Source organism: Oncorhynchus masou, chromosome 30 (assembly GCF_036934945.1).
Source record: "Oncorhynchus masou masou isolate Uvic2021 chromosome 30, UVic_Omas_1.1, whole genome shotgun sequence".
Taxonomy (NCBI): domain Eukaryota; kingdom Metazoa; phylum Chordata; class Actinopteri; order Salmoniformes; family Salmonidae; genus Oncorhynchus; species Oncorhynchus masou.
Window position 1 is genome coordinate 4442525 of NC_088241.1, and position 13587 is coordinate 4456111.

At 42.7% G+C, this 13587-nt stretch overlaps 1 protein-coding gene across 1 annotated transcript; it reads right to left on the bottom strand.

The window, feature by feature from the left end:
• Positions 1 to 5151: 5151 nt before the first annotated feature.
• Positions 5152 to 8326, bottom strand: LOC135521842 (leukocyte receptor cluster member 1 homolog). Its single transcript, XM_064947613.1, has 4 exons — positions 7794 to 8326; positions 7362 to 7553; positions 6565 to 6878; positions 5152 to 5951 (listed from the first exon to the last, which is right to left on the bottom strand). The coding sequence occupies exons 1-4, from the start codon at positions 7923 to 7925 to the stop codon at positions 5732 to 5734; spliced, it is 858 nt and encodes a 285-aa protein (XP_064803685.1). The 5' UTR covers positions 7926 to 8326; the 3' UTR covers positions 5152 to 5731.
• Positions 8327 to 13587: the final 5261 nt, after the last annotated feature.

Here is a 13587-nt window from a genome sequence, read left to right on the forward strand (position 1 = left end):
GACAAATCAGGACATTCCCATATGCTTTAACATTGTTACAGCTCAATGTTTAGAGTTTCCCTAAGGGCCAATGTGTAATATGATGCCTATATCTATTGATCTACAGTCGTGGCCAAAAGTTTTGAGAATGACACAAATATTAATTTCCACAACGTTTGCTGCTTCAGTGTATTTAGATATTTTTGTCAGATGTTACTATGGAATACTGAATTATAATTACAAGCATTTCATAATGTGTCAAAGGCTTTTATTGACAATTACATGAAGTTGATGCAAAGAGTCAATGTTTGCAGTGTTGACCCTTCTTTTTCAAGACCTCTGCAACCCGCCCTGGCATGCTGTCAATTAACTTCTGGGCCACATCCTGACTGATGGCAGCCCATTCTTGCGTAATCAATGCTCGAGGTTGTCAGAATTTGTGGGTTTTTGTTTGTCCACCTGCCTCTTGAGGATTGACCACAAGTTCTCAATGGGATTAAGGTCTGGGGAGTTTCCTGGCCATTGACCCAAAATATTGATGTTTTGTTCCCCGAGCCACTTAGTTATCACTTTTGCCTAATGGCAAGGTGCATCATGCTGGAAAAGGCATTGTTCGTCACCAAACTGTTGCTGGATGGTTGGGAGAAGTTGTTCTCGGAGGATGTGTTGGTACCATTATTTATTCATGGCTGTGTTCTTAGGCAAAATTGTGAGTGAGCCCACTCCCTTGGCAGAGAAGCAACCTCACACATGAATGGTCTCAGGATGCTTTACTGTTGGCATGACACAGGACTGATGGTAGTGCTCACCTTGTCTTCTCTGGAGAAGCTTTTTTCTGGATTCCCCAAACAATCGGAAAGGAGATTCATCAGAGAAAATGACTTTACCCCAGTCCTCAGCAGTCCAATCCCTGTACCTTTTGCAGAATATCAGTCTGTCCCTGATGTTTTTCCTGGAGAGAAGTGGCTTCTTTGCTGCCCTTCTTGACACCGGGCCATCCTCCAAAAGTCTTTGCCTCACTGTGCATGCAGATGCACTCACACTTGCCTGCTGCTATTCCTGAGCAACCTCTGTACTGGTGGTGCCCCGATCCCGCAGCTGAATCAACTTTAGGAGACGGTCCTGGCGCTTGCTGGACTTTCTTGGGCGCCCTGAAGCCTTCTTCACAACAATTGAACTGCTCTCCTTGAAGTTCTTGATGATCCAATAAATGGTTGATTTAGGTGCAATCTTACTGGCAGCAATATCCTTGCCTGTGAAGCCCTTTTTGTGCAAAGCAATGATGGCGGCACGTGTTTCCTTTGAGGTAACCATGGTTGACAGAGGAAGAACAATGATTCCAACAACACCCTCCTTTTGAAGCTTCCAGTCTGTTATTCAAACTCAATCAGCATGACAGAGTGATCTCCAGCCTTGTCCTCGTCAACACTCACACCTGTGTTAAAGTGAGAATCACTGACATGATGTCAGCTGGTCCTTTTGTTGCAGGGCTGAAATGTAGTGGAAATGTTTTTGGGGGATTCAGTTCATTTGCATGGCAAAGAGGGACTTTGCAATTAATCTGATCACTCTTCATAACATTCTGGAGTATATGCAAATTGCCATCATACAAACTGAGGCAGCAGACTTTGTGAAAATGAATATTTGTGTTATTCTCAAAACTTTTGGCCTCGACTGTACACAACATGCATGCAGACAGCGCAACACAATAGACAAGACGTGTGAATAAGTCTCTTACATGATGGAGACTTACATTGAATCCCACTCCTCCCTTCTTACAGCACAGACAGGTGAAGAGCAGTAAAACAAAGGAGACGAGCCCCGAGCAAGAGATGAGAATGACGACGTAGGGCGGAGAAGAGAGAGACGCAGCCCTGGATTGAGAGACTGAGATATGGAGGGAGAGAAAAGGAGGAGAGGAAAAGGTCAATACGGTTAATCGGCCAGGTAATATTTCCTGAAGGAAACACACAGTTGTTAGGTTGAAGTGTTGGTGAGTAGATGAGTGAGTGGGGGAAAGAGAGGCTTCAGAGAATTGGGTTGAAAAGGGTCAAAGTCATTGTTACATATTGAGATTGAGGAGGAAAACCGTTGGAATTGTTTCAATAGAGGTACGTTTGAGACAAAGCGGAGGATCCCCAATGAACAACTGTCATTGGAGTTTTGGGAGAAGCAGGAAAAGGAAATCAACTTTGGAGGAAAGTCAGGAAACCATCTTCGGAATCAATAAACGAGAGGAGAGATCGGAATTAAAGTTAAAATCAGGGAAGTCTACCATTCCAGTTAGGAAAGAGGGGGAGGAGGGAGGGGGGTACCAAAAAAAACATTCCTTCCAGGAAACACAGTTGAAAAGCAGGGAGGGGTGGCGTTGTCATTTTGGGGAAATTGCTACCGGGGGAGGGTTGGAAAATTGGAAAAGAATCACTCAAATCAGGGAGGTTGGCTACCTAGGTGAGAAGGAGGAGTTTGGGGCGTTTTTTTAATATATTTGTACCTCAACTTGGCCGTTTGTGAGGAGCGAACCATCTGTGAAAAAGAGAAGGGGGAGTGCAGGGTGGTTAAAAACCCTTCACAACAATAGGCTACTACTTGTTTGTTGTATCTTTAAATATTAAACCCTCAAATCAAAACCAGCATCACCACAATCAAAAATGCATATTTCTAAATGAACTTGTTGTCAATATTATTTGTTTTTCCCCATATACAATTTTACAAAAACACTTCTCCAACTCCCGAAGGTGAACCTCTGAGTACACATACTTGTCAATACACTTGCAGGTCAAGTGCCAATTCAGTACAGTACTTATGAATATCAACCACAGTGTGAGCATTTTCAGTGTCATTGGAACCAGAAAACGCAAGTACTAGAGCTACTCTGTTCTCCCCTGCTCATCCTAATCTATCATGCCCTGTATTCATCACTACTTCTAGATATTGACTCACTATTAGGACACAGTAATGAATAATGCAAAACCAAATGTCCGTTTCCCCATCCATTTCATGAGCTCATTGATTACTGAAAGCATGGCGTGAAGATGCATCAACACTCCAATAATAGTTCAAACAAAAGGCTTTAATTGATGTTTACCCTTTTGGTAGATCAATGTGTAAGCTTAACTGTGATGAACCATTTTGGCACATCCTCTCCTCTGCCTCTCCCTCTAGACAGTACACAATTCTTACAGAGATGTCCAATAACACACCGAAAGGGAATCCAATCACAAATGGGCTTTTCTGATCAATGGAATATTTTCATGAGATCATTCATGAGTGGAAAATGCAAGTTACCCCTAAAAAGACATTCATGAAGCACTTTGATCACTGCTTGAAAATATATAAATAACATCATCGAACATTGAACATTGTAATTAGCATTAAGGATGTCTTGAGCTCATATGTTGTATGATTCCATCCTCCAATAGCTGTTTTATGAGAAAAACACTCAAACCTCTACGAAGGCCTAAAAATATAATGGTCCATGTTATTCTAACACATTCAAGAGTGACATGTAAATTCTAAGTAAGAAAAGCTACTAAAAATCATGAGTATGAATTTGAGAAAGATACATGAATTATTGGCTCATCATAAATGTGTAATCTGCAGCCTATGCAAGCCTATGGCCTGGCAGTAGAATTACATTGAAAACTGTTACAATAGGAAAAACATGTTGGCCTATGTGAAATTCAAACTCTGTCACATAAGTCTATGTAGAAGACAATAATATTTTATGTAGCCTGTCCATCGGCAGTATAGATGCACAATTCCTGGGCAATTCTATTATTCTATCCCTAGACAGCTGTCCAGACATACACTGCATATAAATAGGTACACATAGCAGGGGCCTATTCCACCAGCTCCAGTTTACGGCTCTTATCAAAACAATACACCAGAACACCATGACTGCAAACGACAATACACAAACAAAACACTGCGATGCCTAATAAAAGGAGGACAAAATAAAACGGATTTTGTGGATTTTAAATGGAAATTCAAAGATTTTTATCATTAAACCCAAGTGGGACAATATAGATTTGATATACACATGAATAATATAGTGGCGATTAATTTAATATTCATTGGGCGAATTTCCGTTTTGACATGCCATCGAGGCTATTGATAAATATCACCGAAATAGGGTCGCAGATCCTACCGAATTCTCCTGGCTACCTGGTGATAATAATGTGGCCATTGTCTTTCTGATTTCCTCCCCAGTGTTATAAAGGCATATTGCCTACCATAGCCTAATCATATCAGTTTAGAAAGATAAAATATATCGTGTTATTGTTGAGGCTGTCTCGGTGTGTTTTGGCCGTAATATTTCCGAGTACCTATTCATAACCCTCTCATCTATCCCCTTTTCCACCTCCCCTCTCTTCTTTCTCCCAGCGTCAATATCATTCCAGCTCACCGACACCACTCACCTTCTCTCTGCGGGGCTCCAAGGGCTCTCTCCGGGTTGAAGTACGACAACATCCCCGCCAGCACTATCACCCAGCAGTGTCGTCGCATCGTCGCGGGATCCACCACAGCACAATCATTCGAGCGACGCTTTCGGTCTTCTCCTTCTCTCCGCTACCGTATACTGGTCTGGCGCTGTCTTCCCCCGCTAATAAAGAACGTCTCCTTGTTGTTGTGTTCCCCTCTTCCCCTCCTCCGTTTGATCCCCCTCTCCTAGGTCCGCTACTAAACACCGTGTAAAAGACGCTCTTTTGTGCATCCCGTCCTGCCAACCCAACCCATCAAATCCAGAACCGTGACATCAGTGGTCTCTCCACAAAAACAAATAACCCCAATGAGGTCAAACCATCCGCTATTTTTCCCCGTTTCGGCTCTTTCCCCTCCGACACCAGTTTGAGGGCGACTGTAGTATTTATCTCCCGTTAAACATCCGCTACGTCAGACAAAAGTGAGCTTGCATTATCATGGTTCGCCCGTGGTTTCATGCGAGTGCGTGTCTCGCTTCTACACTCTACCGTCTCGGGCCCGTTTTATTTCGCGGTGCTGGGCGTCTGTGTGCACCTGCTAGACAAATGAATGTATTATACTGCCGCAACTCTGTTTTGTAGCACAATCTATTGAAATTGCTATATTCAAATGTTTTAGGTTAATCATTCGGGTGGTGCATGGATATGGGGTATGTATAAAACAAGCTAAATAACGGAGAACACAGGATTTTGTTATTTGACAGGCCTAACATTTTTATTTAATTAATTGAAATGGAAAATGTGCAATAATAGTTGGGCCAACCACCCTAAACTCTGTCTACATCAGATAGTTAAATAGAACAGATGCATGTACACACACACCTCCTAAATTGGCACATGCTATTATCAGAAACATAAAAGACTTGACAGACTTGAATTGACACAATTACAATTGTGACACAATGTTGCCATCAATAGTAAAACATCAAACACACTCCAACTTGAACAGTGGTCTTGTGTTGTGGAGCAAAATTATCTCTGTATTTTCTCACACTTGAGCAGGGTGCCAGACAGACTCCAACACTACACTCAGCTGTCCCAAATCTCTTGATTGGTTTCCTTTCTTTTTCTACCTCATTAGAAATAGCATTGTTCATTCAATGACAAGAAACATTAATGAGTCTGCTTAGGATACAACTGAATAACCTTCCAGGCTCTCTAGTCCTTGTCGAAGTCTTCGGCGTCTTTCACATACTAATAAATGTTTCTTGAATGCTTCAATGTTTTATGTCTGTTGCCCAAACAATGAGACTGCATGATGTATGACTTCAAAAGATGCCATCTCTCCAGGCATTGCGGTCTTTCCTCTGCCTCTTGCGGGCCAGCTCTGGGAAATAAGCACTGTTGTACGGCATTTCCCTCTCCTCTGTCTCCCTTGGTCGCTCCTTCTCTTTCCCGGTTCCATTCTTCTGGTCCAGCAGGGCCTGGGCTCTGCTCTTCTCCTCCGCCTCTCTCTGCAGTCGCTCCGCTCGCAACCTTTCAATAGAGCTAGAAAAGAGAGAAGAGGTGGTTACCATCAACCATACATGTTTATCCAGAGGCTCAGTACACTTGGTTGTGCTCTAGTCCACTTGGCTCAGTGTACTTGGTCTCTTGGATATGCATCCAAGTGGAGTTGAAACAATAACAAAGAGCCACCCTGCCCTTTTCGGTAAAAAGCTGAAGAAGTGTTACTACTCAAATTCATAGACAGAGCTATGGATGCAAGGACTGACCATACACAAAATTATAGACAGAGCTATGGATGCAAGGACTGACCATAGACAAAATTATAAACAGAGCTATGGATGCAAGGACTGACCATACACACAATTATAGTTATAACAAAGTTGGGGCAATATAGTATTACTTTACATATACTTGGTTTGCAAACAGAGTTCTGATGCGGTATGACAGTTAAACGAAGCTAATGAGGCATTTATAACTTATATTCTTCAAGAATGATTTGGTACACATCATTAATTTAGAATTCTAAAAATGTATGTAGCAACTGCTGATTGCCCCTTTAGGTCAAAGCTAATTGGCCTTATGATTGATCAAAGAAACACCCCCAGACATACACACAAAACACCTAGTCTTGATAAAGACTCAAACTTCTCACCTTTCTCCACCACTGCTTCTCCTCTCCCCTCTATCCCTCTTCTCCTTCTTCTTACTCTTATGTTCTTTTCTATCCTTCACCGCCAGTGCTTTCTTCATCTCTTTCAAGGGGTCCAGCATGTCTTTCAGTCGTCTGTCTCTCTTCTCCTTCTCCTCTTGACTGAGTGGCAGTCTCTTTCCTTTGTTGTCTTTCTCTTTCTCCTTTTCTTCATCTTTCTCTTCTTCGTGACCTGTTTTCATGTACCATGGAGTTACCTCTGTCCCAGGTTGGGGGCCTAGGGACACTAGCAGACCAATAGCACGCTCCTCACGCTCCTACAACAACAGAATCACCATAGCATTAGAATAAGTAGAATATTATCATTCAAAGTAATAATCTGTGACGGGAGGAATCAGGACCAGCTATTACTATTTGGAAAGTTCAATACATTTATTCACAGATCATTCTCTGATCCTTCCATTGATGTGATAAGCATCAGTCCATTAAATCTGTTCAAAAATCTTCCATATTAGCACTGAACACTCCATGATATTTAAATTCCAATATGCATTCTCAAATTGCCAACATGGTACCCATTTACATTCAAAATCTTAAACCGAATTGGCCAATCTCTGTTTAGAAATGTCTCTGGACTAAATAAAACAGGCACTGTCATTGGCTGGCTAGATCCACTAGAGAAAAGCTTTGAAGTGTGTTACCTAGAGCGGGATGAAAAAAACAGTAGCCATGTGCACAAAGAAACTTGATTTCTACACAGGTGAAGGGGGAAAAGCATAACAGAATGACAGGAAGGTCACCTTTTCATCTTTCTGGTCTTTGAGGTACTCTGCATTTCCTTTCTTCTCAGATGACTCCTCCAGAGGAAATAGATTGAGGTGTTCCACCACTCCTCCACTCCCCTCCCCTCCTCTCTCCCCTCCTTCATCCTTCCATGCTCCAGACTGTTGAAGTGCAGCTCTTGACTTCTGTCTCAGGTGCTCTGTTCGCGCCTACAGCAAAGAGATTACTTACCTACATAACATTCAATTGCAATAATGAAGTATATATACACATTTATATGCACTTTTATGACTTGATACTATTATAACAATGCCTCTTACATCTCTCCTCTTTAAAAAAATCGCACCTGTCATACATCGTATCACACAAAGTTTGGTTGTCACTTCAGACCATGCTAAATCAATTATGAGGAATGTATCAATTTGGGGAGGCAACGTTGCTATGGTTACCTCCTGCTCTGCTCGCTCCACACGGCGTTGGACCTCTCGCTCCTCTTCTGCGGCTTGTGCCTCGTCCCGGCGCACGCGCGCGACGTTGTCCTTGTTGCGAACATGCCAGCTCTTTTTAGGTAGAATATTCATTCTTCTGAAGTTGAGTGCTTGTTTTGACCAGGGCTTGCACAGTTAAACAACAATGTGTCAAAAACGTAACATGCCCTGACTTCTGTTGTTTGCAATTCAGTCAGTCTCTACTGTAACTCCAGTTCGCTAGCTAGCTAACGTTAGCTAGCCTCAACCTGTTTCCTGTAAAAACAACAACATTTTAACAGCTATTTCAATCGCAGAGATGTAATTCTGACACTGGGTTTTGTACAGCTGTTACCGAATGAATAAAATATTTGCATAAAACCAAAGAAAAATATATTTAACACATCTGAAAGGTAAACAAGCAACCAAAGAGCTATTCAACCACAACCGGAAACATACACCCGAAAATATTATTACGTCATAACGTCTACGTACCTAAATCGATTTTGTAGAAGTTCTCTCACGGGTCAGCAGGGGGCGCACGTTGCACATGACAGAAATAATAATAATAGCATTTTGTTCCTTATAATTTTGTATTTATTTCAGAGATCTACATACACAAGATACTGATCTATATATCTCTCTCTCTATATATATATATATATGAGAGAGAGAACTTGTTAAACTGAAGAACATTAAACATATATGTAAACAATATTTAAATCAATTTAGAAAAATAAACACATTTAATGTTATAAAGGTGGGGTAGAGGTAGCCTCTTTTGGAATCCGAGAGTGAAAGACTTACACTCTTGTATCGAACATGTAGGTTCAGCATTCCCGAACAGTCCCATTACAAGTCCGAATGTTGAATCATCTTTATTTCAACTTGCTTTACCTGTTGTCCGCTGATTGTGTTCTTATTTTGGGAAGTAACAGACAAAATATCAACAGGGAAGTGTTAACCTGACTTTCAATACACTGGACTGGTCTGCATATTCGTTTGTATTTTCAGTATTGGCACATGACAAACACTTGCACAATATGCAAGTAATGGTCGAGCTTAACTGAATCACAGACTGAACGATGTCCCACACAATCAACTGGCAAATTTCACAAGCACTTCAAGCTGATCGGTGGGTATAATTTGTGGAACGTTCCAACATGAATCGTTTCCAAAAACTTCGTAAAGTATAATGTTGTTTTCAACGTAGCGTGATAAATTCACCTATTTAACTAGCTGCCGAATAGGCATCAACTCACCACGTAGCTTATTCTTAATGTTTGTCGATAGGCTACCAGAGTGAGGACAGACATTTTTCGGAAAAAACGTGGTGAGTGAGAAACTGAATGAAATATCCCACTCCCTACCCGGTATCTTATTCTGCCGCTATACAATTTTGTATCCGTTGTTTGCTGGCAACCTTGTTATTTACGAACTTTTTGGAACAGATTCCTGCTGGGACGTTCCACAAATTACACCCAGCTGACTGCGAGGGAACGTGCTTCGGTCGACAATGTTCGGCTACAGTTTACATAATGTGCAACAATGCCTCTGTAGATTGAAATACAAGCGACAGAACCTACCGTCGCAGCAAAAAGTCGGGTAAACATTACTTTCCTGTGGATATTTTATCTCCACTACCTACCGTCAAAAGGACGGACAACCGATAAGTGTAAATATAATTGTATTCAACATTCTGGCTTGTAGAGACACTTGCCTCTTTTTTAGGGCGACTTCTTTCACACCGAATAACCATTGTGTAAACACGGTCACAGTCTGATGTTTAGGCAAGAGGTGAGGAAGAGAATGCAAAGGCAATGAACATGGCAATTGATGTTACAGGTATTATGAGAGAGAAATAGGGTAACAAACTAAATTAGATTATTTAGATTAGTCATTTAGCAGAAGCTCTTATCCAGAGGGATTTACAGTTGGTGCATTCATCTTAAAATACCGTAGCTAGGTGAGAACCACCACTCAATCATAATAAGTACAACTTTGCCTCAAATGTAGCTATCCTACACTAGAGAGTGACAATTGTAAAGTGATTTGTGAAGGTGTAGATATGTGCTTTGTGCTATTGCCACATGCAAAACCTATCTAAGCCTTTCAAATCTGCAAGAAGTGCCTTGGGCCGGGATATGGGCCGTGGGTTTGAGCCTGGTGTCTGAGTCAGTTTGCTGCACCAGTGTCAAATGTGTCCAATTGGTCCCTTGTTGGAACCCCCATCTCTCTACTCAGCTCTTCAATCTGCTTATCAGGAACTGCTTATCACGTCCCTCCTGTTAGAGTTAAACACACTGTTATTCAAGGTTAAGCTTGAGTATGGGCCATAGACATGGTATTGTTTCAAACATATATTTTTTGCATCATTATCATGTCATGTAGGACTTCTCCCCATCCATCACTTACCAGTTTAAGCTGGGCCTTTAGCAGATCAACACTCTTCCCATAGACTGCGGCTAGAGCTGCTACGTAACACAGCACCACACGATCAGGACAGGGAGACAGAGGAGAGCAATGTTTATGCAACAAACACAGTCAGAATGTTATGTACAGGAATCTGAACACATGGAAATAACCCATGCTGACCATATGAGTCTATGCAGATATGGGCCTCCCATTTGTTGAGTTACCCACCTCCCTGTACCTACTCAATATGACATGGAGAGGATGAAAGGCCAATTAAATCAATATTTTTGGGGGGTTTCTTTGTGTTTTTGATTTACCTTGCTAAAGACAGTAGCCTTGAAGATGCCAAAGAAAGCTCCTCCAATGAGGGCGAGGGAGACGAGCATGAGTTTGATGCGTAGAGAACAAAGACCCACTGTCTGACCTAAGGTTAGAGACAAAGCCATTTTCTGTAGCCTCCTCCTCCAGGTCCACCTGACAGAGGGAGGAGACAGATAGAGGAGGGGAGATGGGAGGAATAGAGGGGAGATATCATACAGAGAAATTAGAGGGGGGGAAAGAGGAGTGCATCTTCAGTGACTACCTGTAGCTGGTAGTGGATGCTTTTGTTTGAGTTTGGTGGCCCGGTCTCCCTGGCAACCGTAGTCCCAGCCAGTGAACACCATCTTGCTGTAACTGCCGGCAGCACCTCTGCCTGTTGCCACAGCAATGCAAAGTGCACTTCCCATGCTGTATAGGGGACCAATCAGAGTTGGGGGGGGTCAGTATGTCATTAGGGGTAATGTCCATTTTATTTCTATGCAGATGGAAGTGTAGGGCATTCCAGAAGGTACCGTGCGATGATGCAGATGAGACAGAAGGCGAAGTAGATGACGGAGGTGAGGAGGTTGGGCAGGTTGTAGTGGAAGCCACTGCTCTCTGCCACGGTGTTGTTATAGTAACCATAGAACATGTAGTAGTACTCCATGAAACCCTGGGAGAGGGCAATAGGTGGAGGGTGGAAAGTGGTGAGAGTGGTGCCTACTAGACTAGAAGCGTACCAGACTTGACACAAACCCACAAAATGACACAAACCCACAAGCAGACACAGACTGTACGTTATTTTTTTATTTCACCTTTATTAAAACAGGTAGGTCAGTTGAGAACAAGTTCTCATTTACAACTGCAACCTGGACAAGATAAAGTAAGGCAGTGCAACAACAACCCAGAGTTACACATAAACAAACATACAGTCAATAACACAAAATAAAAATAGAAACATCTATGTACAGTGTGTGAAAATGTAGAAGAGTAGGGAGGGAGGCAATAAATAGGTCCTAGAGGCAAAAAATAATTACAATTTAGCATTAATACTGGAGTGATAAATGTGCAGATGATGATGTGCAAGTAGAGATACTGGGGTGCAAAAGAGAAAGAGGGGTAAGTAATAATATCGGGATGAGGTGTGCTATTTACAGATTGGCTGTGTACAGGTACAGTGATCGGTAAGCTGCTCAGACAGCTGATGCTTAAAGTTACTGAGGTAGATGTCGTTCTGCCCCTGAACAGGCAGTTAACCCACTGTACCGAGACCGTCATTGAAAATAAGAATTTGTTCTTAACTTAACTGACTTGCCTTAGTTAAATCAAGGTAAAAATAAATAAATAAATAATATATATATATCTGTTCAAAAAAATAAAGGGAACACTAAAATAACACATCCTAGATCTGAATGAATGAAATATTCTTATTAAATACTTTTTTTTACATAGTTGAATGTGCTGACAACAAAATCACACAAAAATGATCAATGGAAATCACATTTATCAACCCATGGAGGTCTGGATTTGGAGTCACACTCAAAATTAAAGTGGAAAACCACACTACAGGCTGATCCAACTTTGATGTAATGTCCTTATAACAAAAATCCAAATTAAGTTCAGTAGTGTGTATGGCCTCCACATGCCTGTATGACCTCCCTACAATGCCTGGGCATGCTCCTGATGAGGTGGCGGATGGTCTCCTGAGGGATCTCCTCCCAGACCTGGACTAAAGCACCCGCCAACTCCTGGACAGTCTGTGGTGCAACGTGGCGTTGGTGGATGGAGCGAGACATGATGTCCCAGATGTGCTCAATTGGATTCAGGTCTGGGGAATGGGCGGGTCAGTCCATAGCATCAATGCCTTCCTCTTGCAGGAACTGCTGACACACTCCAGCCACATGAGGTCTAGCATTGTCTTGCATTAGGAGGAACCCAGGGCCAACCGCACCAGCATATGATCTCACAAGGGGTCTGAGGATCTCATCTCGGTACCTAATGGCAGTCTGGCGAGCACATGGAGGGCTGTGCGGCCCCCCAAAGAAATGCCACCCCACACCATGACTGACCCACCGCCAAACCGGTCATGCTGGAGGATGTTGCAGGCAGCAGAACGTCCACAACGTCTCCAGACTCTGTCACGTCTGTCACATGTGCTCAGTGTGAACCTGCTTCCATCTGTGAAGAGCACAGGGCGCCAGTGGTGAATTTGCCAATCTTGGTGTTCTCTGGCAAATGCCAAACGTCCTGCACGGTGTTGGGCTGCAAGCACAACCCCCACCTGTGGACGTCGGGCCCTCATACCACCCTCATGGAGTTTGTTTCTGACCGTTTGAGCAGACACATGTACATTTGTGGCCTGCTGGAGGTCATTTTGCAGGGCTCTGGCAGTGCTCCTCCTTGCACAAAGGCAGAGGTAGCGGTCCTGCTGCTGGGTTGTTGCCCTCCTACGGCCTCCTCCACGTCTCCTGATGTGCTGGCCTGTCTCCTGGTAGCGCCTCCATGCTCTGGACACTACGCTGACAGACACAGCAAACCTTCTTGCCACAGCTCACATTGATGTCCCATTCTGGATGAGCTGCACGACCTGAGCCACTTGTGTGGGTTGTAGACTCCGTCTCATGCTACCACTAGAGTGAAAGCACTGCCAGCATTCAAAAGTGACCAAAACATCAGCCAGGAAGCATAGGAACTGAGAAGTGGTCTGTGGTACCACCTGCAGAACCACTCCTTTATTGGGGGTGTCTTGCTAATTGCCTATAATTTCCACCTGTTGTCTATTCCATTTGCACAACAGAGCGTGTAATATTTATTGTCAATTAGTGTTGCTTCCTAAGTGGACAGTTTGATTTCAAAGAAGTGTGATTGACTTGGAGTTACATTGTGTTGTTTAAGTGTTCCCTTTATTTTTTTGAGCAGTGTATATATATATCAGTGCCTTGCGAAAGTATTCGGCCCCCTTGAACTTTGCGACCTTTTGCCACATTTCAGGCTTCAAACATAAAGATATAAAACTGTATTTTTTTGTGAAGAATCAACAACAAGTGGGACACAATCATGA

Bases quoted from the DNA above. Each gene is read 5' to 3' on its own strand.
- LOC135521842 (XM_064947613.1), bottom strand. From the start codon at position 7,925: ATGAATATTCTACCTAAAAAGAGCTGGCATGTTCGCAACAAGGACAAC. The intron at 6,879-7,361 runs GTGACCTTCCTG...CTGTTGTTGTAG, and splicing joins AAGACCAGAAAGATGAAAAG to GAGCGTGAGGAGCGTGCTAT. The intron at 5,952-6,564 runs GTGAGAAGTTTG...TCTCTTTTCTAG, and splicing joins AGAAGCAGTGGTGGAGAAAG to CTCTATTGAAAGGTTGCGAG.